The sequence below is a fragment of the Limanda limanda genome, chromosome 6, assembly GCF_963576545.1.
Source record: "Limanda limanda chromosome 6, fLimLim1.1, whole genome shotgun sequence".
NCBI classification, from domain to species: domain Eukaryota; kingdom Metazoa; phylum Chordata; class Actinopteri; order Pleuronectiformes; family Pleuronectidae; genus Limanda; species Limanda limanda.
In genome coordinates, this window is record NC_083641.1 from 7,961,266 (window position 1) to 7,988,887 (window position 27,622).

General features: G+C 39.5%; 1 protein-coding gene across 1 annotated transcript; it reads right to left on the reverse strand.

Moving 5' to 3' along the window:
- LOC133003320 (mitochondrial intermediate peptidase-like) lies at positions 1–27,389 on the reverse strand. The gene is made up of 19 exons (XM_061073019.1): positions 26,986–27,389; positions 26,629–26,802; positions 25,758–25,846; positions 25,485–25,571; positions 25,272–25,335; positions 24,924–25,106; positions 22,906–23,062; positions 22,621–22,669; positions 22,111–22,171; positions 21,818–21,870; positions 19,681–19,834; positions 19,447–19,524; positions 18,505–18,712; positions 17,435–17,544; positions 17,215–17,289; positions 16,196–16,312; positions 12,683–12,804; positions 10,707–10,780; positions 1–305 (listed from the first exon to the last, which is right to left on the reverse strand). The coding sequence occupies exons 1-19, from the start codon at positions 27,130–27,132 to the stop codon at positions 205–207; spliced, it is 2,103 nt and encodes a 700-aa protein (XP_060929002.1). The 5' UTR covers positions 27,133–27,389; the 3' UTR covers positions 1–204.
- Between the last annotated feature and the right edge of the window lie 233 nt (positions 27,390–27,622).

A 27,622-nucleotide genomic window follows, 5' to 3' on the forward strand; every position in this document is an offset into this window, starting at 1 on the left:
TGAATTAAGATATATTTATTAGGAAATGTTTTTTTAAACGTTTAAAAGTCAATGTGACTTTTAGAGAGAGCAGCAACTTATAAAATGCAGATAGTTCATTTACAGAGAAAGTGAAGCTGCTGAGTGTGTGCTACGCTGCTGTAGCCTTCACCTCTCGACTCGGCAGCAAAGGTTCAAGTCTGTTTCCATTAGCAGCAGCGACTTTCAGCTCTCAGAGTCCATGATGTAGGTCTCAAAGTTCGGGTTGAGCTCAGACACCAGCGCGTCCACAAACTCCTCGATGGTGGGTCGTCTTTGCAGCATCCCTGTCACACAGAAACACAGTGGCAGGTTTAAGGATGTGTGTGTTTGTGTGTATCAGATGCTAGTGAAGGGAAAAAGCTTTTGTGAGACACCGGGATGACCATGTTTCCATCACTCAACTCATGCTAAGAGGAAAAGTGAAGCTGGTATGAACATTTAAATATTTCTAATCTTAAGTCACTGCAGTGGGTTTATAAAACAGAACTCTCTAACAGGCTAATAAAGGACATTTTATTGAATCCTTTGAAGCGTGTGACTTTTTTTTATACTAGAGTGATGAAAAATCCAACTAAGGTCGTGGACACAGGCTGCTGCTCCGGAGACTTCTGATCTAATTCCAGTTTTCTTGTCATCCACACCAGTAGAACTTATTTTAAGGAGGCTTTCTTATTCGTCTGTTAGCAGTGTAATGCCATTTTTTTGGGGGGCTTTTTCAAAATCTTCCTTGATTTCTAAGGGAATAATTCATGAATTCTGATGAAAAAAAATCTGGCATGTTTAAGGGAAATTTGTTGCATGTTAGTGAAATTTAGCGGGTTTTATTCAATTTAGGGGACAGTTGGGCCTTGGTGGAGATTTGTACTCTACTGAGTCTCATTCTTGTTTTTAAATGTGTATTTTATTTTGTTTGTCTGGATATTGGAATGTACCAATCTAAGTTTAATTTAAGCTGAAGGTATAAGGACATTTCCAAATTTTGAACAACAAAACATTATTATATTAAATCTGGTCAAAATGGTGTACAAACATTTTTCTTGCACCCGCACACATTCTCACAATTCTGAGAAGAAATGAGAATAGGCTCCGATGCTCTCGTTTAACATGCCTCTGATGGTGATAACAATCAGCCGACTGTGTGTAGTTAATAACTGCTATGAAGTTTACATCTGAGGTTTCTGTCTTTAACTAAAATAAAAGGTATATCTAACATTTTATGTCGCTTTAGAGGGCCGTTAGTGAACTCACACACATAAATATATCTACAGCACACTCTACCATCACACCAGACTGTGACTAGTGCCGTACAGCAAATGTGTGTAAGCGCTGGGAATGAGCGTCTGTGTTTTGAGAGCCTGTCTGCCAGTTCATGCATCCTTTGCTCGCTTTACAATTCAGCTGCATGCCTGCTTTGAAGTCACTTCATTTCCCCTTGTGTGGCTGCCAATGTAAATAGGCCCTCTGCCCCTCCCTCCCCCTCCCCGCTTTCCCGCATGGGTCACCTCCAGCGCACACACACTCAAACACACAAAACGCACATAAGCGAGTCTGCACAGGCATGCATGAATGGAGACGTAAAGAGATTCAGACAGCGATCCAGAACACACAGACACATAAAGACATGGACAGTCCAATGCACACACACAGGTAAACTGGGGTGTTTGTGTCACCGCCATCCTGAAACTGGCTCAGCAGGTACAAACTGACTTGGCCTACAGTGGATTTCCTGAAATGAGAACAGCAGGGGGATTATCATCTCCTCTTACCCACGGTTGCACTCTGCCCCGTGGCTACAAGATGATACCAACACACAAGGGTCCCTAATGCTCCTGGATCCCTGGGAACATGGCAGCCACATAAAAGTGATGATTTCCCATCATAAATGATCCCTGTAATTAAAGAGCTGCTGGATTTGTTTGCTGTGACCACCGTCTATGGCATCTGATGACTACTTTAAAGTGGATATCCAAATACTACGAGCAGTTCAAGCTGCATTTGTGTTGGTGAATACAGAGACTACTGAGGTCAGCACATAAAGTTACATCTGAGTGCCCTGATCAAAAATTGTCAATGTTAAATGTTTTTTATTATTGAGCTCTTTTCTAGTCTTGACCACTCAAATCGCTTCACAGTTTGCCATACACCCATTCACACACAGATTCATAAAGTGCATCTATTCACGAGGGCAATTCGGGGATCAGCATCTTGACCACGGACACTTCAGCATGAAGATGGGTTAGATTGGGATCAAACTGCCGACCATCTGGTTGGAGGACAACTGCTATACCCCTCAGCCACAGCCCCCACTGAAAATATAAGATTCTAGAGAATAATAGAGAAGTAAGCTGCTTTCAGACATGCACTGAACTACGGACATTTTCCTGAAATTTCCCGCAGTGAAGTTGCTCTGTAAATTTCCGAGAGCTTATCCTGCATGGCAACACTCAACTGAACTGACATTTTCCTGTTGTTGTGAGTATGTCTCACACAGATAACCTCCTGGTGCATTCTTGTAAAAAGGCAAAACTGCAAAATGTCCAGAGCCATTTATTTTGGACATTTTCTGGAGTTCATGGACTGAAAATGGCTTTTTTGTCATCTTATTCCTGCATTTCAAACCAAGATAACATTGAATTTTCTGAGGTAGGAGGCCCAACATTCTTGCAAAGATATATCAGCGTATTTGTTTTAAATTTATGAATATCTATACAAAGATGAAAAAGCTACTACTTCTGTGCAACTGGACAGAGCTAAATGCTAACATTTGCATCCTAAAATGGTCACAGTGACAAAATTTAAAAATTTTAATTCCAAGATCCAGCTACTAAACCAGAAGGTAAAACATTAAAAGAAATGATGCATTAACTTAATGTTTTTGTGTAATGGCTGTGTGACATCTGACAAATGCTAAGATGCTCATTATAACTAGCAAATTAATTTCTACAGGTTACTTGATTTGCCTCTTTCGCGACCATCGCAATGTTTGTAGGTGTCAGAAACTCCAGGCTGTGTTGCCCTCTAGTGGATGAATCGTTTGAAACGGGCGTATCTCTTTTTCTAAAGGCAGCATAAATTAGCAATTACATCTTGATATAAACATTGGTGAGTGCAGCTTTAAACTGAAAAGCTTAATGATCAGGGAACTCTTGCTTAGTTGGGAAAATATATAATTGATCTGGAGGTGTTTATGTGCATGGAAGACTTCACCGATGCTTGTATGAATACACCTTCTCAGGTTCCTGACTCTACAGACTCAGTAACAGAGAAGGATTCAAGTGTCGTCATAAACCACTTGCGTATGTAGCACAAAAACAATGAAGAAACAGACTCACAGGTACACACACATTCTGACACATGTGTACTTATTACAGTACCTGATCAGTCAGAGCTGCTCATCAGAACTCTCCATACACTGTGTGCAGTGTCACCAGCACTTTCTCTAATAGATATCATTTTCTGCCCGTGATTGCACAGGGGAATCTGATGTCTGGAGCAACTGCCTGCCACAGGTTAGTTCGTTAAACAAGTAAAGTTAAAATGAAAGGAGTGATGAGAGAGGGAGGGGAGTTAGAAGAGAGAGAAAAAGACAGAATCACAGAGGGAAAGGGAGGTGTGATCATGGAAGAGGTTAGGCAGGTAAACAATGGCGCCCTTTGCTGGCTTATCATCACCAGCTGCCTGTGGTGTCAGCACCCTGGTGCTCAGCGGTGGATGAGGAGAGGATCAACAATAAGTGGCAAGGAGTGAGTCTTTTCTCAAACCAGATCTCCGGGAGAGTCGGAGAGGAATGCGCAGATAACCTCAAAGTCATAACAGTGTGGAGGAGTATCTGATCTAAGACACTGCTTTTACACATAGACACACGGAGGCGGGGCAGACAAAACAGACTGGCAGGTTTCACTGTAAAATATGTGAACACTCAAACTAAAGGGATTTAAAAGAAAATGGCACTGCTTTTGAATTTACTGCAAAACTGGTAAAGGTGTCCATAGACATTAAACAATGTCTCATCAGAAATCCATATACCTGCTGCAAATATACAGAATATACAAAATATATATTCTAAAATATAGAAAGCAGCTAGTTGTTTAAATCTGAGGCCAACTTTGATCATTTAACACATAAAAGTCAAGAGTTTTGAGAAATCTCACTACTGTCATATGTACTGTTAGGTGCCTTTTCCTCTTATCCTCAAACTTTTGAACCATTCTTGTCTTATATATACACAAGTTTGCATCTCACAATGTGATTTTAAAGCTTGGTTTTACTTAAACTATTCATGTTTTTACTTATGATATATTGTAAGCTATCCTTGGGTGTGTAGAAATACACCACTAAATAAAATCTATTATCATAGCTTTGAGCAACAGTGTCTCAGGCACTCTGAATAATCCACACATTTTACTGTGGGACACAATTAAAGAGTTATTCTACGAAATTTAGCTTAGCTACTTCCAGTCGACTTTTAGGCCTAAAACACAGTATAAACGACCTCCTTTCGGGTCAAATATGAATGTCAGGGCTTGCAGACACTTGGACGACACCACACGAGCAGTATGGGGCCTGTTAAGGTTTTTTTTCTGCTATTTTATTATGTCTGAAGAAGAAGTCACCAGTTACTTCAATAGTATTGGATTTGGCTGCAACAAAGCTTACCCCTGAAACTCCAGAAGGGTTTTGTGAACTCAAACACTTCATCCACCCCTCCATCGACATATTGGTGAGTAGATGATGAATTTGTATTTTTCTTGAACTATCCCTTTAAGTCATGTTTAGCTGCATTTACTCACACTATGTGATACGATACAAATAAAAGGGAAAACCACTGGCTAACTTAGACTTTTTCCTTCATCATAGTTGTTTGTCTACAGAGTTGTAGCAGAGACCGACAAACCCACGAGTAATGAGGATTTAAAATGCGACAAAAATGAAAGGTCCCTTGAATAAAATTGGGTATTTCGCTGGGTTTGAACAGTGTTGGAAACCTTTTGGATAATGTAAGTACACAAGTCTTCACAATATATAACATAGGTCTAGATCTTTTTATATGTTTTAATGAAGAACTGTTTTAATTTTATCTTTAAAATAGCAAGATAAGACGTTTTCCAGGGAATAATTCTTGGATATTGATGAAAAAATCTGATATGTTTAGGGGACTGTGAGTGATTTCATGTGGATATAATAAAATCAAATATATATATATAATAAATAATAAAATATAATAAAAACTCAGATCCAGCCGATTAAAATGTGGTTTCATAAGGGAACGGTTGAACCTTGGTGGAGGGATGCACTCTACTGAGATAACATTTGATACTACTAGATATTATTAACAATGTCCATAACCCTCATACCAAAGCCCTATTTCAGAGACTGAAGCCAGGTAATATTTTACTTTTTTGCTTAAAAAATTACTGAAATGTTTGATGATCAGAATAATTTCAGATAAAATTTTTGCTGACCCACTAAACATTTAAATGAACAGTTAGTCCTGACATTTAAGGTTATATTTGTAGTTTAGGCAAACAGACCCTTTAAAATTGAGCAAACAGATGATCAGGACAGCTGTAATCCACTTTACAGACTCACATGGGTCATTTAGATACTTCACAGCAGCACATCATCACTACAAATACTGTACTAGCATAGTTACCGTGGGCAAAAACGGACACTCGTACTTGGCGACTGACCGAGCAGAACCCAGAGCCAAACTAAACATAGGCTGCGCTTTGTGTCCATTGTTGAGGGAGCCTTAGGAAAGAGGCTTTGCCGTGTGAGTCATCTGGATTTAAGAGTTTCAGTTTCCATTCGTATTGGCATTGACAGTCATTAACGATAAAAAAACTACTTCTACCCATTACTGTGATCTCAGGGCGTGCAGCATGATCCAACTCGGCGAACAGAGTTTGGGTAAAACAGCAGGTGTTAAGAAACACAGAATGAACACGGACTTATAATAAGAGTGTCTCTTTCAAAAGAGGTATCCTCACACATAATGCTGCTTAAAAACGCACTATTTAAGCAGAAACCCAGATCTGCAGATTCACACAGATACACAGAATAAGTTGTTTATTTACTCATAGGGTGGTGGGCGATGAGTATCGGGCAAATAAAGACCTATGTGGCTGGCCAACAGCTCTGAGGCCGTGCTAATGAGGTGCTCTGGGGACAAGAATTTAGCTGAAATGTTTAAAAATTGCTCCCCAGCCTGCAGCTACTGCTGGTTAAGTTCATCAAACACGTGAGCCGCTGCCTATCAGGAGCTTTGATGCTGCGGGAAAAAGACATAGGGAGGACTGTAAGATGACCTACATTCTGGCAAAATTTTGCCCTTTGAACTTTAGTTATTCATTGGAATTTCCAGCAGCATATGTCTGCATATAGATGCTATACCTTGATTTCTTGGCTCGCTCAAAGAATGTGTAGCAAGCAATTCTATATTTACCTGGATCCTACAAATTTACAGCACTAATTACCACCATTGGACAATGTCTTATCCTATCCCAAAGCTGAGCAGAAACTGAGTGTTACGTAAGAACTATTGATCCCGCTCCCTGGGGCTTGGTGGTGGTGTTTTTTTCATGATTTAATTGGTTGCTTTGATGGGCTAATTACACCTACGAGCAGTGTGCAGGGAGCAGCAGTGATGTACATTTCCAATGTGAACAAACTGCAGCATGCAGTAACTTGAGCCTCAGCTTCACCTCCTCTGCAGCGTTATGTTCCCTTTATGTTTATGAAACTACATTCACACACTCCAATAGAGAGCATGTGATCGTACATTTCAAAACCCATTCCTGGCTGATTCAGTTGGTGTTCAGCTACAGCTCGTAACCATTCGAAACATGTCAAGGTGAGACAAGCAGTTATCTCTGTCAGAGCTGCAGGCAAACCATCAGCTCACCATCTCTGGAATTACACCTTTGAAGTTCAGGACGCTTTTTCTCCAAGCCACACCTAAAGACAGGCCCACAGAGCAAGCAGGACAAGAGTGACGACAAACACTGCACTGGGAGGCTCTTTGTTAAGTGCCTTCACAAAAGGGAAAGAGAGTTAATGAGGATAAACCCACAACTCAGTGAGCCAACCTTTTAACGCAAGAAAGTTTTTCCCCAAACAAACCTGCTTAACGTGTAATGTATTAAAGGTCCATTTTTTGTAGTGTTTTATTTGAAGCGATACCAAAAAGAAAATATATCTGTGGTATCTGTAACTGATTGTTGTGAATTCTCATCTGTCAGGGTTTTTTTTCTGGGGCTTTTGCACAAACAGGATGTTTTTGTGGTAATCTTTGAGCCTTTTCTGATTGGCTCGATTGGATCCATTGATTGTTGAGTGTTTCCTCGTCATTTTCTGTCTCGTAGCTTGCAAACTCAGGGACTGCATGATATGAACTGCTTGGTGATATGTCAATAAAATTGGAAAAAACATTGGGTTTCGGAGGGGCATCTTAAGGGCAGATGGCAGTTTCTGAATACAAGCTGTATGAATTTCTCTTTGGATTGACTGCTTTGATGCTTTCATAGTATCGATATAGCCTGTAGACCTGATTTGTAATCAAACTAGAAATACCACACTGCGGTTGTATTTCTTGGCCAACCAGTGCAGTTTCAGTCTACATAGGTTATTTTTGTAATTGTTTCAATATAGAGATAATTGCTCACACGTTCAGTCTCTACTGTAACATATTGACTCAGCTGTAAACATGGAAAGTGCCAGAAACTAGTTTTCAAATTATAAAAATACAAAGACAGAGGGATAAGTTCAAACTGGAATAGGTGAGACTGTTGTAATCCATTTCAGGAACTTAAAGAATCTATTGGGCACAGTTCCTTTAATTCAGACGTAAAACTGGTGGGGAGGAATGGGCAAACATTAGGCCATGCTAGTTGTGCGGCCAAGCATTATGCCATGCCAGGTGTGAGGCTAGTTGTGAGAAAGTGTTGGTCTGTTCGTCCACCACTTTGGTCCACACTGACTGTTTTTAAACAATTATGGGCTGGATTACCACAACATATAGTAGAGGTATTCGTAGTCACCAGAGCATATTGACTTCGGTGATCCACTGACTTTCCACTGAGCAATGCCACCATGAGGTTCACATTTGTGTTTTGGAATAGAGCCTGACCGATATATCCGTTGGTAGTGTGCAGTCATGCTTGCATTTAAAATAAGTTTTAAATGTTTATGTCAAAAAGGTCTAATACATCTTATGTAAAGAGATTTTTCAAGCTATAGTTAATCTTAATTAAGTTTATGGCTAAACTGTAAAATATCAGCCTCAATTACGTTTCTTTGTCATAAAGATTTGATAACGACATCTTCAAAATTATGTATCTGCCGATATTATCGATTTTGTTTTACCTAAAAATCATCAGTATCGGCATCGGGCCCAAAAATCCATCTTGATCGTGATATTTCAATTATATTAACTTGGTCAGATCTCTGTTTCCATCACTCAAAGACAACAACAAAGTCCCATAATTCTAGAGCTGTGCAGAGTACTTCTTAAAACGTTTCCTCCCTTTCTTCTTCAAAGCTCTGTGGTCATCAAAAAAAAACACTTCTCAGTAAATCAAGGATAAGACACTTGCACTGTGTGCAGCAGTGAAAGATCATCACATATCATGTCTGCCTTTACCTCAAAGCTATAAGTTAGGTATTTTACAGCTTTACGTCTTATTGATGAGGTTTATGCTATTTTCTCTTTCAGTTCAGACAGCACCATATACAATGACACAGAATTGCTGAGGGACAGCATGGACCACCGTGCTGTTAGGGTTTATTAGGAACTATGCATGCAGTCATAAGAGGTTTTCAGTCGAGCTGCCTCCAGACAAAGCATTATCAGGGTCCTGGGACTTGGTACCTGGCCCAAGTAGATCCATTTTCTGTGCTCGGCAGCCTGAGCTCTGGCCCATGAAAGCCCTCTCTGTAGCAGGACCCGAGGTTCAGTTCAGCCAGTCTCTCACCTTTCACTCTCTTTCCCTTTCTACCATTTTTTCTTCCCTATTGCTCTCTCGCTCCCTGCCTCACTAACTCAGTCCTGGTGCAGCTGGTCTGGATTTAATGCTCAGGTTTACATTTCCACATAGTCTGTGCTGGGAAACATCCAGTAGCGGGCAGCAAGCCATGCAGATAAAGACTGGCCTCTGATTAGCCTTAGCTGGGGCTGCTCCATTTCCCAGTGTGCCCTTGTGTCCCCTCTACCACCTCACGAAAGGCGACTGCACGGAAATGTTACGCACCTCCATTTATCTTTGTTTGAAAGTGTTTTGTGTTATGAGGTAGATCTGGATTCAGTGTCCTTCCTCTGATCTCTCGTGGCCATAATCCTCCTTTAGATATAAAAAGGGCCCTTCTCACTGGCTACAAAACCCTTTTCCGTTCTCCAATATGAATTCAAGATGGTTTCTTTGAACCTCTCAAACCCACGGCAAAGAACGGAGAAAAGCTAAATGTTTCAGCACATGCACTAATGTGCTTTTATAACTCTGACTTCAGCGGCCATGATGTTATGGTAAAATGTGAGGACACATGTAGCCATCAAAATAGCAAAGAGGCTGAAGGAATCTTCTTTGGATTTAGTTTAAGCATTTTTCCAGACCGAGACTAGATTTTATTATGATTTTTTTTAAGAGAAAGAAATGTTTTTTAGATGATTATCATATATCATAAACTGTACTATAGGACACTGCCAAAAATGCTTCACTGGAACTAACATTTAGCAATTTCAAGGCTATTCTAATTTGATCTGCAGCTTTTATTATAAAATTCTTTGGACTATCTATTATTTCCACTTTTACAGCCTTGATGCTCATACCATGACAAATGGCAGTCAGAGGGACAATCTGATGGAGGAGGGAGGAGGAGGAGGTGACCCTGAAGGAAAGATTTACAGTACGTCCCAAAATGTCACCTGATATTACAACTGCCTCTCATCCTCTCCTCTTTTGTCCTGTCCATACATGCTAAAGCGACTTCTCAAGGAGGGGAGGGGAGGAGGAAGTGACGGGAGGACTAAGTGAGGAGAAAAACGTGAGGAAGTCTATTTTTTATGCATGGTAATCCTACGTAAAAGATAAACAGTTTCTACGGCAATGACATAATTTGATTAACTACTTTGATGGTTAAAAACCTGGAGAAAAGCTGAAATACATAGAGAGCCATATTTTTAAAAGACTAACATTTGATAATTAGTGCATAATGCAAAGTACATCTGTGGTGCGATATCTTTAGTTTTGCAGGTATTTAGTCATCAACCAAAGCATTGGACAAATTAAGATTCTGACCTGGTACTGGCATAGATGAAAATACAGCAATCACAAAATCTTAAGGATCCATTGTCTGAGCACCATGCCATTTGTTTTCTTTTGTTAATGTGTGTGACTGGTTGTTTGTCTCTGTTGGCCCTGTGACACGCAGGCGACCTGTTCAGGGTGGACCCTAGATCCCTTCCAATCTGAGCTGGAAGTGGCCCTGCGACCTCCAAAGGATAAGCGGTATAGTTAAATTGATGAATAAAAAAAATAGTTAGCATAGACACTGGAGAGAGAACTTGGGCCTTGATGTGTTTCTGAGATTAACTAATAATAAAATAGAGTGCTTCACTGATTTATATTAGTAAAAGTATTAGGATATTGTTATCATTTGGTGAAAAAAAATATTTTGAAATGGTACGGCACCTTCCACCATTAGCATGGGCTCCTTGGCTCCTCCATGGGACAGCATCTCCCGACGGTAACGTTCTCCCATGTCCCTGAAAAAAACCGAGAGCGAATCAAGGACAGACACAAAAGAGAGAAAGAGATGAGGTTACAGACACCTGTACTCTCCCCTATCAGCTCCTCGCACTCTCTCAACCCCTCCACCACTGCTGTTGCAACCACTTGGAGCCCAGGGCCAAAACTCCTAAGCTGTCTGTTTACAACAGACAAGTGACACGAAATCTGATAACTGCAGGTGGAACTAAAACAATCTCAGAAAAGCAAAGAACAGGAAGACAGAAAGAAAGCTAAGGAGAAGAAAAAGAAAGAATGAGAGAAGTAGAGAGTGAGGGCTGCAGGGCTCGAGTCAGTAGTGGTTTTGTTTTTCAAAACAAGCGTCTTTGTGCTCTGTCCAGGGGCAAACACTTGTGATAAGGGAGGGTCTGGTAATGTGGGTGCTGGTTGTGTGTCTGTGAATTACAGCAAACACCTCCCAAGCTACACGCTTAACATTAATGTCATGTTTAATGTCAGGCGGCAGAGACTTAGACAGTATCCAGGGGAGGCAGCCTGTTAGGAGGCATCTGTCTCAGTGCTCCAAGCGCAAAACAGGTTTCTGTTGCGCCTGTACTACATTTCTGTAACTCAACTCATGAACACAAGGTTAGAAGTAACTGAAGGTCAGAACTGGATGTTAATCAAATGTCATATTTTAGGAGTACAGGAGCTCAGTGAACCTCATAACCTTTTTAATAAGAGTGGAGACTTATTTTCTTATCCATTCTCATCATCGTTATTTCTATCATCTGAAAACAAGCAGCATCAAGTTTGCTCAGGTGTTGATAATGTTTTAGTTACTCCAAGATTAAAATGTGTTAAAGGTTAAAGATTAAATGTCTTACCCAGATTCCTCATTTACTTATTTTATTTTTAACACAATCAATTGCAAAAGAATTTAAATGTAATGGCAACTCAAGTATCTGCACGAATACTGATCGCAAATGTTGACAATTGGCTATGAACTTAGGGAGTTATTATGGCATTGGCTTCACTTCAGACTTCATTATTAGTTGGTCAGCTTACAACAGGAAGAATTGATGCCAATTACTTGTAGTGAGAGATGAAGCATATGTAGAGATTTTGTTCGTTTTTAGTTCTTTCTTTCTTCTAGTATGTTACATAAGTTCTTCATGTAAAGGTGTTTCAGGCAATAATTTAGGAATACGTCTGGAAGATTAGGTCTGGGTATTTTCGAGAGTTTTCCTTTCATATATGAAGCAAGTTTAAGGACTTGAAAATGTCTGTAACATTCAGGCTGGGTGGCGTCTGTGTAGAGCGGCCATGAGGCAGAAGATAATATATAAATTCTGCTGCGGAAAGCACAGTTACGGTGCATGACATGTATTTTTCTTTTTTCCAGCTGCCCACTCATTCTGGACATTTAACAGGTCACTGGCGGAAACATTTCCAGACAGTATGTGTCTTGTTGTCCTCCTTGACAAGTCCTGGAGTAATCATTTTGTGATTTTATGATAGTTTCTGGGAGTCTTTAAATAGATGGGGCCCTCTGTGATGATATTTAGAGTATTTAGTTAGTTCTTCACAGTCAGAAGGGCATCTCTTTCAGCAAGACAATGAATTTTACTTCTATGGAAAACTCCTGAGACTGCACCAGTTTTAGTGAATCATATATAAGGAAAGTTTAGTTGATTTAGCCAAAGTATAAATTACAATTTAAGTGGTGCAGCTATCGTTAATAACATCATTACGTCATACGATTAATACCACTCTTATCATTTTCATCAAATAAAATACATTTAAAAAACAGTCTGACAGAGCTTAAATATGATGGTTACACAACCGTTCCAAACTGGACCTGAATCTGAATATCATTTCAATATTTTTGTCCGAACCCTTAGGTTGAGTGTCAGCACTGTATCAAGCACATGTTTTACCTGTTTAAAGGATCCTGAACGAAGCACTGTCGCCACACCATTGAGGCCACGGCCCGGGACATGAGGTAGGAGTAATACTTGGCCCCATAGCCAATCAGGTGGCTGAATCTCAGCTGCCATGCCTATACGATAAATGAAAAAAAAGAAGAAACCTCAACATTATCACCTTCATTTGAGTGAAAAAACACAGGAACTTAAAACAATACAGCCATCAACAGGTTGTAATGAAGCAGACTGGATGTGACACAACAAGTTCAGAGGAGAGAATTTATAACAGAATTCTGGCTCCTGAATAAAGCTGTTACACAAAGAGAGCCTGCTATTATCCCCCTTCACTATAAATTAGTTTTGACAAAATTAAACACATAATGGGTTTAATGTGTGTGGTTATGCCGTGTGAAGAACGTCACAGCCTTACAAGGCTTGAATTATGTGGTCGCAAAATTAGTTGAGAGAAGCTGCTCCATGTTGTCAGTTAACTATTCCAATAAGAGACTCAATGTATGGCTGTAGACAATTACTAAAGCTGAAAATAAAACTAAAGTTTAACATTGAAAGCATCGCGATTAAGTTTTCTTTCATTACAGCAACTCCACTGATCTGGATGGAAAGACAATGATTTATGTCAACATGTTTCATCTTCTCAGCTGCTTAAATCTTTTAAATATAAGTGGAATAAAGAAATCTGTCATCATACAAACCTCTATAACAAAACACGCTATCTCCTAAATTAAAGGAAGAAACATGGAAATTCCTAAATGGTAAAAAAAGGCCTTTCTTCTTCCCTCTTTTTTCCCCATAGTTGCCTGAGGTGGGCCCATCTCCATATCTATAAAGACAAGCTCTTTTAGGATCTTTGTGAGCGGGGACTGTGGGGGAATTCAGCTGGCAAACACTCAAACATTCAGCCTGTTAGAGGAGACAGCAGCTGCCATAGTTTAAAAACCTATAACAAACTGCAGATGCTTTCTTCCATCTTCACATTCAAATAACATGTTATTGACTCAAACTCCAAATGCAGGTGAACTAATTATCTGAATACAAGGATAACGTGTGCAACATATGTGCTCTGTTTGAACACAGATGACCTGCCCACTTCAGTAGCAATACCAGAAGAAATCCAGCTACATTTTAATTAAGCTTAGATTTGATTCGGACTTATTTGTGTCACCCTGCAAATACAAAACTAATATCGAGACAGACTTACAACGCAGCATTTACTGGAACTAATAATTAATCTTCTTCAGTCTGTTTTTTTTACTTTCGTAGTGACTTGCCTCAGGACCCATCCAATATGAATGTAAGACATTATAATACTTCTTAAGGCCTTTTATCTGTAAGGTTTAATTTAACATATTTTAGGATTAAGGGCGCACGGCCATCCTGCATTAAGTTTAAGATGATAAAAAGGGCCAGTTAGTTAAGGCAGGGGTTCCAAAACATTTCAGCCTGCGAACCCCAAAATAACGGTGCCAGAGACTGACGACCCCCACCGACCCAGCTATGTTATTCTTTTATAGCAATTTAAGAAATAGAATATAACCAGAATACAGGGAAACTCCCTGTATAAACAGCAGGGCTGAGTGAGCTTATGCTGTAAGTATAAAGAAAGTGCGCAGGTGATGTCTGTATGCATAACGAGCAGCAGACACAAATATGTACTGTATATAAAGTCCTATAACACGCTTTACATCACCGACATGCAATGGTTATTAACTGCCTGACGACACAAGTCCTGGGTTCAAGTGTAAAGAAGTATTAGAAAGTTATGTTGATGTGAGTCCTTCCCCTACTACGTTCCGTAAAATGTTAACAGGAATGTAAATAAAACTGAAATAAATTCATCTGAATATGAATTACATTTTCAAATAGCAACTCAGATAAGCATCATAGTCGAAATTATGCATGCAATCTAAATATTTAGGCTAGGACTCGGTCTTCCTTTCACCATACACTGTTTACAGTCCGACTAGTTCCTTCTATCACACGAGTCAAATGTTTCTCACACAAAACACAAACTGTGAAACTTGTAGTTGTTTTAGGTCCAGATGACATTTTGAACAATCTCTATTAACAGCTAACTGATTAATTAAAAAGCTGATGCATTTCGGTCAATGTGTTCCAACTCTTCTGCTCTCCGCATGGACTGTTTACCTGCGGGCAGCCAAAGCCTGCTCATACATGATAAATAAAACTAGAAATAGAAACGATAAGGCTTATGACCCCAAAGTCCTGTCCTGTATTCAGTATATTCACAATTAGAATCTGTTTTAGAGGTTACTGCCCATGTTAATATATTCACTGTGAGCAGGCACTTGCATTAAAAAAATAAGAGAGGAACAAACACTTGGTCCTAAAACCAAGAATCGCAGATTACAGAAATGTCAACACAGTCAATAGAACATTTTGCTTTCTGCCATTTATTTCCAAATATTATCCTCAACTCAAGGGTGAGCATGTGGTTTGTGTTACTCACAGCTGATCCTCTCTCTCAGTGCGCAGCCGGACCTCATAGCCCTGCTCTATAAACTATACACATGTCAGCGTCACCCTAATGTTTATAATCCGTGGCTCTCGGTAAACTATTAACCACTCAAACATTCGCTTTACTGTGGAAACTTTTCCTCTGCTGCGTTTCCATGAGGATGTGAGGAGAGATGCAGAGGGTGAATTTACAAGAGAGACAAGTTTAAGTAGAGTCTGTCACTGGGGGATCTAAACAAATCTGTTTTCACTTACACTGATCCAGTGATGATCCGATTCCTGATCGTCAAGGACTACAATCATCCTCATTTCACATGAGGAAAATGATCCGGTTTTGGTTGGCCATGCACATGGAGGTAAAGTGCCTGCTAAATCTTTCAGTGTGGTTTGAAAAGTTGAGGAGTAATAACTCTGACAGTGGGAAACTGTATAACATTAACCACTGTCTCTGGAGAGGGAGCTACAAAGCAGGGCGCAGGCAGAAGTGTGGGAGGACGCCTGTGAGGAGAAACTCTGGCTGGGACCCAGAGGATTGGGAGAATATACAGCATTTTGAAATCTCTATTTCTAATGGCACACCACATAATTACAGCCCAGTGTAAATGCTCCATGAAGGCCATTCCTGGCTATATTATGTCCGTTTTTTAAATTCCCTTCTCCCTCCTATCCTCGTCCCCACGCCCACAGCTGTAAAAGTGGGGGAAATGGAGGTTTTTTCGTTAAAAGGACTAGGACCAAGAGTATCAAATATTTCCCCCGGGGAGGGCTCATTCAAAGTACACCTCTGCTTTGTTATTTTAGCAGGGCTTCATAAAATGACTAATCCCTTAAATTTCTGCTGAGCCTGGGTAAAAGGTATAAAAGCAGAGAGAAAGAGGGGAAGAAAAGAAGGAGAGTAGAGTGCTAAAGAAGTCCTGAGATCAACTGGGTAGTGAAACGAGAGTCTTTGTGGAATCATGAGCAGAACTTTCCCCAAATCATCAACAACCTCGAGCTCTCAAACTGATCTAATGATATAAGCTTCTTTACCGTATTGGGAGTATAAGGCAAGCCATAGAACTTCTGCTGCATATTTTCCAGGATATCCGTGGTAGAGCAGTTTTGAGGTTTGCTGTGATAGATCTGGTCCAAGACTGCGTAGAAAATCTGTCCAGTAAGAAAAACAACACAAATCAAACTTGCTACTGAATCAGTCCTGCAAATACAGTACATGTTTAACTACACAAAGATGAAGAGGGAAGAAAAAATGAACAGCAGCGACAGCAGTAGTGTTCTCTATAGAAAAAAAATATAAAATGCTTATTGCTTTACTTAACCTCTATAATGAATTTAAGAACAATTAATTGGTTGTGGTTTCATAAGCACTAAAAAGAAAAAGTTTGTATAACCTCTTCAACTACTAGCTGCTGTTAAATGTTTATGATAAGTAACGTTTCTGCATCCTTCATCCTTAAAGCTCTGGAGGCTCTTGACCTTAAAGGAATGTTCATTATGAAAACATTGAATCTTCTGCTTTCTGTCATGACTTTAAGAGACATTGAAGCTGGAGCTCAAACACTGCTCTGTTCCTCGGTGATTAGGTTGTATCTGTAATGTAATGCATTTATCCCCTCATTTCCTAGCCATGTTCACAGCTTTTAAGGAGAGACCTGAGTATTCAAAAATAATATTTAAGGCTCATTTATACTGCTTGTATGCATGGTGGTGTTGGTGGAGGAGGTTGAGATAATGTATCTCTTAAGAAAGAGAAAAAAGTGACCCCATTATAAACTGCAGTCATCTCTGAGGCCATTTAATTCATTGGGACACATGCACTATTAGCTACACTGCCTACCCAGGATTTCTATAGGTACTGTTCTGCTTCATCTGTTTTCTTCGTATCAATAAGCTTTCAAAAGAGGGCTCCATACATTTTTATATCTTACATTGCGCATTAATGAGCCCTAACAGTGAAATGTCCAGGCAGAATCCTCTGGATGTCATTAAAAAAAAGTTTCACAAACAGTCTGACCGGATTTTTACAATAATGTGTGTAGGACTAGGCGTACCTGCAGCTGGGTGTCTGCAGCTCCGCATACCTTCTTTGACTCACACAGTCGAGCCACCATACTCTGCGGTAGAGGCTATGGAGACAATCAAAAATTACAGTCCACATTATAATACGTATATTTAAAATGACTAGAATGGACATAGTTGACAAAAAAGTAATTGAGTAACACGCAAATCTGTCTTCTTATGGATCTTAATTTTGAGGGTTTAGTTTAGTACCTGTCCAGTTTCATAATGGCGTGCAAACTGGCTGATGACTCGATAGTCAGTCGCAAAGTACTCCATGAGGATGGATGGGACTTCAGCAAAGTCTGTTGCACATCTAGTTCCTGGAGGAGAGACATCAGAGTTCACGTATGAGGAAAAAAATGAAATAAGGGAAGGTATGGCTTAGGCTTAGGCCACAAAATTAAGCAAAGAACTAGATTAACTGCCTCGTGGTGGTTTCCCTCCTGTCGTGACCTTTGACCACACACATTTATTCAGTTAATCTGTGAATTTATGCCAAATTTGAAAGAATTACTTTCATCAGGCAAAATTGTGTTTTGTAAGGTCACAGTGACCTTGACATTTTACACCAAATCCTAATAATTTCATCCATGAGTTCTATTGAACATTTGTATAAAATTTTAAGACAATCCTTCAGGGTATTCCTGAGCTATCGTGTTCACATGAATGGGACAGACAAACCAAACAAATGCCTCCGGCTGCCATTGGCATGGAGTCATAACTACAGCATTAAGTTACTGGTAACAAAACTGTTGTGAGCCACATGTCTAAACAGGTATAAACATGGTGTCCACTGAAGAAACAGCCTCCAGTTGAATTAAGGAATACTGTTATTAGTGTCAATAAATACTTTTGGGATCTTAAATTACTGGTGAAGGAATCCATCAACTTTATCTGACAAGTGAAACAGCATTAAGTAACAGGTTTGGCACCTGAAGATGATCTAAACCTCTCCTCAGGGCTTCAACTTTCCAATTCACGCTCAATACGCCAAACTGTAATGTAACAACCTATGGCAACATCATTCTAATCTGTGACATTTGAGAACAGCAAAGCCATAATTTTCTGACAAAGAGCTCATAAAGTGTCAAACATCAATCATCTCCCACGTTGCTGGATGTTCTTAGTTCTCTAATTCCTCTGTGAGTTAAATAAAACCTAATGAATGATGTGAACAATCAAGGCCCCATTATAAAGTATTGGTGGGTTAATCTGACAAAAGATTTTTAGTTGCCCGAGGTTACAGTATCCAGGATGTTCTGTGTGTATTCACACCTCACCTGTGACATGCTGGTAGCGAGTGCGACCCAGCATGGAGTGCATGGCGTGCCCCATCTCATGGAAAAGGTTCTCCATCATGCCTGGAGTGAGTAGGGTGGGGGCCCTCTTGGACGGTAGGGGCAGACTTAGCATCAGCACCACGACCGGCAGCTGGTACTGACCCACTTCCTCGCACCAGCGGCCGCCGCGGATGGTGAAGTGACAGTCCTGGGAGGGGGAGGAGGACATGAGGCCAGAAGTGGGCAGGGGCATTGACAGAAAAAATGTCACTGGGACGGAGAACAAGGCAGTCTATATCACTGACTGTGCCACTTCATTTTGTTTTTTCTGTTTCTACTGACTTGTTAGCACCCACAGCTGCTGCAGGGGGATTTAAACCTCTGCATTCAGCTCACTGGTTGAGCTGGTAGCCGGTAACCCGCAACTTATATGATTTCTTTTACTACTATTCCTGTATGGAAGGTGTGATTGCTTAGATTTTTGTATGCCCTATTACATCCCTGTTTAATGTGGGACTTTCGAGTGTGAAATATTGCCTGCGAGTCCCTGCAGGTGTACTTGAGTCCTTGAGCAGTGGCAGCGGGTTGCTACCAACATTAACCTCAAATAATGAAATATCAAACAGAACAGCTTTACATTCACTCAAGAAAACAAAAGTGCAACAGCTAAAAAAATTACATATCAATATACTGTAATGTGTTAATGATTTATTTTATTACTTATTTTTCCTGATTTTGCTCTTGCAATTTGACTCAATTGACTGGCTCTATTGTGTGATCCTTGTTTACTGTAATATAGTTATAATTATATATTAAATATCATTTCATTTTTTTTCTTCCAATAAAAACATTTAGTTGTATCAGTATTTATTTTATTCCAAAAACAGAACTGGTAGTAAGAAGAGAAGTGTTGATGAAATGAATGAATGTTTGTTTGCAAACCTGGTGAGGTTTATCTGAGCGTTGGAAAAAGTCACAGTAGATATATCCCAGTAGTCCCTCCGTCTCGTGTACCACGGCCTAGAAGCACACACACACACAAACTATTTAACAATTGTATTAGCAACCAACAATATAAAATCAAATCATAATACACATTGCAAAGAGGCATTGAAATGTCATTAACATAAAGACTGAACGCTATGACAGACTGTTTGCAGTGTAAGGGAGATTCACCAGTTTGCGGACGTCCTCGCTCCACACCTCTCCAGCACTGGGATGTTCAGACATCAGGGAAACACCGTACAGCTGAGAGAAGAGGTTGTTCAAACCCTCCATACAGGCACCCAGAGACAGGTAGGGACTGTACAGACTGGGCTCTATGTTGAACCTAATAAAAATATAAAATGGATATAGAATTGAAAGATATAGGACGGAGCTGTTTTGAATCTTAAGTGTCATGAAGTGATTAAGCTTTTTCAAACAAATTATTCAATAAATCAAAAGATTTAAAGGGATTAATAGGAAAGTATTTGAGTGAGTGAGATTTCTCAGCATACCGTGTGTGTGTGTGTGTGTGTGTGCGTGCGTGCGTGTGTGTAAACTGGAGGCAGCTCTAGATTTTTAATGCAATCAGACTGCATCTTTAACTTATTTTTGGATCTCCTGCCAACAAGCAAAACCACAAACAGGAGAAGACTGGAGTCGTTCTTTTCTGGAGGAGTGGCAGCACGAGAGCGGAGGACAAGATGTACGCCTCCTCCTCATGTACCCTGGGAACAGTCACTGATACATGGTAATGCACACACACACGCAACTTGGTGGCCGCTTAAATCCAAAGGACACATGAGGGATCTATATCATCTGTAATAAAGATTTACTTCAAACTTCTCCAGAAAGTTTGGCCCAGTATGTTACCAGTCTCTCTCTGTTGAGTGCTAGGAAGGGAAAGCATAGTTCATTAAGAACTGAAAAAAAGGTTGGAGACACTCTACAACCACATTTGGTACGTGGCGGCATGGATTTTTTTAAAGACTTAACTGTTTTAAAGAATTTGAAATGAGAAAGAAATGTAGGTAACCGAGTGCCCTGTTGGAATAATGAGGGAGAAAAGTGAAATCTTATCAAGAATAACAAAATAAAACATGATCAAGTCTAATTAGGTGAAAAACGAGAGGAATTAAAGATCATCACATGCCGCTAATACATCACAGCCAGAGAGAAAAGATTATTAAAATGTGTAGTTCTTCTGTTAATGAGCTACAGTTTTGCCACAGTGACTATGTTTACAGTCTTATTCTGAATAAGAAGTTATTTCAATTAAGATATTTACTCATGGAATATTCCATTCATATTCTCGTTTAAATGTCAAGTCTATATTTGACATATCAATTTACCTCCACTACGTCATACATACAAATGTTCCCACCAGAATTTTAAAACCTAAACCTGAAGTAGTTTTATGCACGATGCAAATTTTTCACATTCTGAGTGTTTTTTAACAATGCAGAAGCCTTTACTTCTTGAAATCTCTCCATCTTGTTTACACATGAACCCAGAGCATGTGTCGTAAAACATTTGGTAACTGCCGTATCTTGTTGTAAAATAATGCTCTGAAACTCCAAGAGTATGCTAGAATGTGATTAAGACATAATGTCTACATAATGTGACTACAGTGATGCATCAAAGTTTTACTCATGTTACGCAGCAAACTGCAACGAATAACCGTTATTCCATTATGAGTGACCAATACAAACAGTGGAAGGAAAAAACTGAAAACAGGCTACCTGGCTAGTAGAGTGTTATTCCTTCATCATCAATGTTTGCCACGGAAGTTATAGCAGAGATGGTTAAAGTCACGGGTAAAGTGGATGTGATGCAATTAAAAGGCAAAATATATAACATAGGTCTAGTCGTTTTTAGATGTTCCATCACAAATTGTATTACACACATTATATTTTAAAGATCGAAACGTTGGTGTCCATGAGTGTAGTGACGTAGCATTCAAATGCTTCGAAACTCAATATCAATACTATGTGTAAGGGACCCTGTAAAACAGAGCTCAACATTGAATCAGCCCAAAATGCCACAGCTACAAACACCAACAAAGAAGAACCACAGACTGAAGCTGTCTGATTATATCAGATTGTATTCTCCTGAATCAGAAAGGTAATATGAGAGAACAGCTCGACTACTCCCATGCTTCTCCCTTAACACCTTTTGTAACATCTGTGACCTGAGGAAGAGCTTGGTTGCAATAACACTTTGTACTATGCCAGAATATAAAGAACTGTCACAAAGACACTGATGAAGAAAACTTTATCAAATGACAGCAGGCTAGAAGATATGTTTCATAAAGATGGCAGACACCCACCTTTCAGCACGCAAGACACCGCTGAGGAACGGATGATCCCAGGGCATGAGCTCCTGTAATATGACAACAGGAGCTGTTTTATCTACAGGCAATATCAAACTAATGAAAATGATTTATAGGCAACATGAAGCTCATTAATATTTAAAAAGCTCATGTTAAACCTTTAAGCACTTTATACTGTCAACATGCTGACTGAGGAAACTGTGTGATATTTCAGGATTCTATAATGTTGTAGTGGAGAAATGGAGAATCTGCTTGTGTGTAAAGAGTATTTATGCACAGAGATCACTCACAGAATTACGAGGGTTGAGTTTTTTCTTCATGTCGCCCATCATCTTGAAGTCTGCTGCTGTTCTGTGAGATAAGAAAAAAACACCAAAACAAGTCCTGAGCTAATTAACTGGAGGCATTCATTCCGGTCTTTACTCTGCAATCTCTGCTCAGGGTCAAGAGGGGGCAGAGCCTATCCCAGCATGCATTTGGCTGAAGGCAGGGAAACACCCTGGACAGGCTGCCAGGCTAACAGGCTCACATTCACACCTGTAGGTAATTTCAAGTGTCAAGGAATCCCAAGCACAAAGAATCCACATGAATAAAAACACAAAGAACACAAATAATAAGCCTGAGGTCTCTTGGACGTCCTGTTGTGTTAAATGACCCACTAACTTATATTATACCTAACGATAAAGGAAAGCAGGGATTTAATGTGGTCTTTAACTACACAGCCAATTAAAAAAAACGATATAAAACAAAAATCCGGTCATGACAACAATTGTAAACAAAATTAGAAGAGGAGACTTTACCTGTCGGACAGCTTGTCTGTTAACAACTGCAGAAAGCTCATCACAGTCTCTGCAAAGGGTAATGCAAAATAAAGTTGCAGCATGTAAAACTACCTTAGATCAGTGACCAAAGGTGCAAAAGAGCAGCTTAGAAAAAACATTTCTGTATAGCTGTAAATTTAGACTCATCTTTTAGAATTACTACATGGCAAATATTCAAAATGAGTTAAAACGTGTATCACTCATACAGTTACAGCACTGACTTATGAGAGCTACACTCATGCTGAAGCAAAACAATTGATGAACCTGGTGTTTTGGCCATCGTTCCCTTCAGGGCTCTGTGACCGTACGACTCGTAGCCCACCAGTTTGGCCATTTTGTATCTGCATTCCAGCAGCTCTTCCAGACACTTCATCAGGTCAGCATTAGGATAGAGGTAAATCCTGTAGGCAATCTCCCGCACCTATGGGTGAAAGAGATGATAAGATTCATGATTAAAAAACTAGTCTAAAGCATTATTTTAGCAACGCTGTAAAAAAACACAATCTATTGATCAATAGTTACAGGTCAGGTTGAGACCATTTGATGATCCAGTGTATAACAGTTTTTACTTCACCTTTACCTGCACTGTCTAACGTGTTATGATTTTCTTCATTTTTTTTTACGGATTTAGGCAGTAACTCGACTTTACACATTGTTGGATTATTCTAATCTCACTGTTTATTATTTTTATTTCCCCTCCCTCATGAGTACTAATTATGTCATTACTGTAATTATAGTAAGATTATATAAAATATAAGTAAAACCTACTGTCAAAACTGTATAGCATGATGTTCAGAATGTCAGAAAGGACATTAAAATCCTTAAATAATAGCTTTTTATAATATTTTTTAATAACACAAGTGCTCAGACACTTTAAATAGGTTAAAAAGCAGAAAAAGTTAATACAAGCAAACTATAAAAATATACATATACATATATTTATGTCTATGCCACTTTTAAAAAGGCATAGAAATAATGATGTCTGATCTACCGAGCAAGCCACATGGCTTTCATAGTACTGCCATACAAGCCAGTAGTGGTGGGGGAAAAAATCAATTCTGTTCAGTATCGCGATATCTTGCGCCCGCGATACTATCGATACTGTAGCACAAAGTATTGCAATTTTTTTATTTTTAAAAATACTTTATTCACAATTATATATGTCACAGCCCCTGGCTGGCAAAGCATGACGAGGAGTTTCAGAGTTTAAAAGATACCTAGTGTGTATGCGGAAAGGGTGTCTCCACTGCAGGAGATATAGTAGCGGCCCAATTTGATTGAAGCTCTAAGTTACTCTTATTTATATGATTATTCTCAGGTTTATGTTACTCTATTATGTCTGCTTTATGTTACTGTATTGTATTTAAATAATTGTAAGTTATGTGCTGGGAGCTCAGTGTTCATGTGAGAGGTCTCCTATTCAGAAAATAATTACAAAGGTCCTGTGTCCTGAATGTTCAAGGACAAAGTTTTTGCACTTCAGTTAATGTGTAGAAGACAATGTTGTTCACAGAATTAAATGTGACATTTGAAGTGAGTTGAGCAGTCTTATTTTCATAATTTTTTGTAAAGCCTTTGAATAATATGGGGGACATGAATCGCAATATGTATCGCAGAATCGAATCGCAATACTTGCAGTATCGCAACATATCGCAGAATCGCAATAACATTGAATCATGGCCCAAATATCGCAATACTATTGAATCGTCACATTTTTGCCAATTCCCACCCCTACAAGCCAGTAGCCTATTTACCTTGAGCCTCAGCGTACTCTCAATTTCAGCCTGTATTATTGATTACAAGACAAAACACCTGATGGTGCTATGGTGCACAACTGAAGTTATGTCCCCAACATGTGCTAGAGCCACAAACACCGGCTAACATCTACTGGTAGTTGGTAACTTAAATTGGGCAGAAGACCTAATATATATATATATATATATATATATATATATATATATATATATATTAGATATTCGAATTAGGACTAGATGTTGAAATTACCTTGTACATATATATATATATTAACTGTAATTTTAAAGCAAATAACTAGAAAGTTGAAGAGAAATAAATGTTTATATTGGCTATAATTTTAAAGCTACAACAATTCTCATTGTAAGAGTAGGTAATAGAGAGTAGAGAATATTTATTAACAAAACTGCAAGCTTTTTTACAGATCTTAATGCCTTTACCTTCAGTCTCCTGCACTGTGAGACAAAGGTAAAGGTGCCACCTGCTGGACTAAAAAGGATAAACATTCAGGCGGCCATGCAAATACATACCAAGTCATCAGGAGAGTCTGCATGCAGTCCCCCAACTTGGATAAAGCTTCCTTCATTTGCAAAGTGCAGGTGAAGATGTTCAGGAATTACAGATCTCGCAATTCTGTTGGGCATGTGAGAGCTGACCAAAAACTCATTGCTCAGATCCAAAAGCTTCACGTGCAGAGCGACTGCCTCTTTCCTCTGCAGGGACGAGAGCAACGGGTTCAGTCAATATAGCGGGAGAAGTCTAGGACCACAAGGTGAGACCAGGAGGAGGCTGATGTTTTTATTATGTATTGTTTTCATAATCTTTTCTTATACAGGTGATTAGGAAGTTGGAGCAACCAGACTTTATGATTAACTCACCAGTTTGTCAGCCAGATGAATTCCACTGATTTCAAAGTCGAACATGAATAACTCTGCTACTCGTCTAGAGAGAAACATCAAGGAACATTTAACGTTAAATCGCCGGTCATGGGATCATAATTAGATATAGATACAATGGTGAAAAGAGATAATACTTTATCCATTTTGGTTCCAACCGCTTCTACAATAAGACTAAATCAGAAGTAACGTTACCTTGTTTCAGGTTCCAGCTGAGCCACAACATCTGGGTTGTCCAGCAAATTCTTCAGACTCTTGCATAACTCGACATTAGTGTTCAGGCTGAAAATATACAGTTTGCAATCTTTTAACAGCTTCCAAGATCTGTCTAAACTAAAGCCCACAGAGGTATTTGAATGACCATAGGTGTCATTCTGCTGCAGTAGTGTAATGTAATAGGTTTCCTTGGAAACTATTCTTGGCTATAAAAGACATTTGTGAAGATGAGATACATATGTTGCCTCTTACTTCTCCACAACTGTGCCGATCGCTATGCAGGTCTTCTCTGCAGCCTCACGGAAAGCTGGATCTGGATGAGCCACTTTTATAAAGTCGGCCTGGGGAGGGGAAAATAGTTACATATCACTTATAGCTCAATAAAATAATGACCAAAACCAGCCAGACTGTTTATATGCTCTCTGTGAAGCATATCACAACTTATTGGGACTACCATAGTTAACTGAGCCAAGGAGGTTATGTTTGGTTTGCTCTACTGTCATTTAGCAACATTATACATAAGATGCTGGAAAGATTCAAATCAAAGTGTTTATTGTCACATTACCACTAAACATAAGGGTCAGAAAATAATCCATTAAATGTTGGTACAGATTTGGATAAGGTGGTGGATCCAAGGCTTTCTTCACTTTCTAACACTATGAGATATGGAGCATTTCTCGACATGTTTTACCTCTCAGAGGATTACGTTTCAATCTTGATGACAAAATTCTGACATATTTAGGAGGCTGATTTCTATGAGAGTGTGGAATTTTGTGCGGATGTAGCTGCGCAATTGTCTACATAGGGATGTGGCTGTAGGTCAACAAATAGAGCTAGAAACCTGTATTACCATCAATGAGAAGCTGAGAAACTTAAGGTGGCCTTCGCTATAAGGCTTGTTTGAATTTAAGAAGACAGTTGGGCCTTTCTAGTTTGTAATATTGGATTGATTATAACATACGAGCAGCAACTATTCAGAGCATGACTGCAAACTAATACTGATGGACAACTTTCTAAATCTCCACTGGGTAAGTAAACTATCTGTAAAATGACTGGAGTATCACTGTCATATTTGCACAGTGGTAAAGCACAGTTTCTGTACATGTTTAGTCTTTGAACTCACCAGATCGGCCACTCTACACAACCCATCTGACAGCTGGTCAAAAGACTCCACAGTCTCGGCACCTGGAGGACAAGAACAAACTTTTTCCACCAGCAACTCTGTGTTTTTCAGAGACGTCTTGGTGGCGATCTGGAAACCTGCAGGACAGCTCAGCTCTGGCACTCCAAACAAACCCTGTTAAACACAGACAGACAGAAAGAGAAGTAGAGAGACAGACAGACACAGAGAGACACACGGACAAAGAGACAAAGAGTCACACAAACAGGGTCATATCATTGTTACCACTGACTAATACAACATTGGTGTACAACATGCTGCAGTGCTGTGATGATTCAGTCATATAAGACAAATACAAACCACGCTCTTGTCCAGCATGTCGTTTCTCCGGACAGGCTTGGCATTGAACGCGGCTCCCACAGGAGACCAGGTGGTGACATGTCTCCGGACACTTGTCCAAAGGCTCCTGTGCTTCACAAAGTGAAGCAGTCTTTTACACGTAGACATGTTGTCCTCTCTCAGCTTTGTGTCCTGTTGTTGTTGTCTACTGGGGTTTGTATTGCTCACAGTGACTGACAGAGGACATGCTAATCTTTAGCTTTAGCGTCAACCTGTTAACAAAAGCCGGAAACGCCAATAACTAATCTAAACAACGTTAGTATATTCTACACGCGTCTCTGTACTTAAATTACAGACTAGTCGTATTAAGTGAGATGTGAAACGTAACTGTCAGTCTAATACATAACCGCTCACATGTTAGCTCACTGGCCATCAATGGAAGAAAATACGAGAGCCGGTTGAAGCTGGTATATTCGTGAAAAGATATAAATATATATTCATGCTTATTGAATAACCTAATTCCACAAAAGCAACGAATGACTATATGGTATCATATAAAAACTGCAGCAATATTATTTAGTAAACAAACCATCATTACAAACTGTACAATTCAGATCCGTCGAAAGTGCGAGTAACTATCGATATGAAAATATGACGT

Bases quoted from the DNA above. Each gene is read 5' to 3' on its own strand.
- LOC133003320 (XM_061073019.1), bottom strand. From the start codon at position 27,132: ATGTCTACGTGTAAAAGACTGCTTCACTTTGTGAAGCACAGGAGCCTT. The intron at 19,835-21,817 runs GTGGGTGTCTGC...TATTTTTATTAG, and splicing joins GGTGTCTTGCGTGCTGAAAG to GTTCAACATAGAGCCCAGTC. The intron at 306-10,706 runs GTGCCGTACCAT...TCTGTGTGACAG, and splicing joins GCCCATGCTAATGGTGGAAG to GGATGCTGCAAAGACGACCC.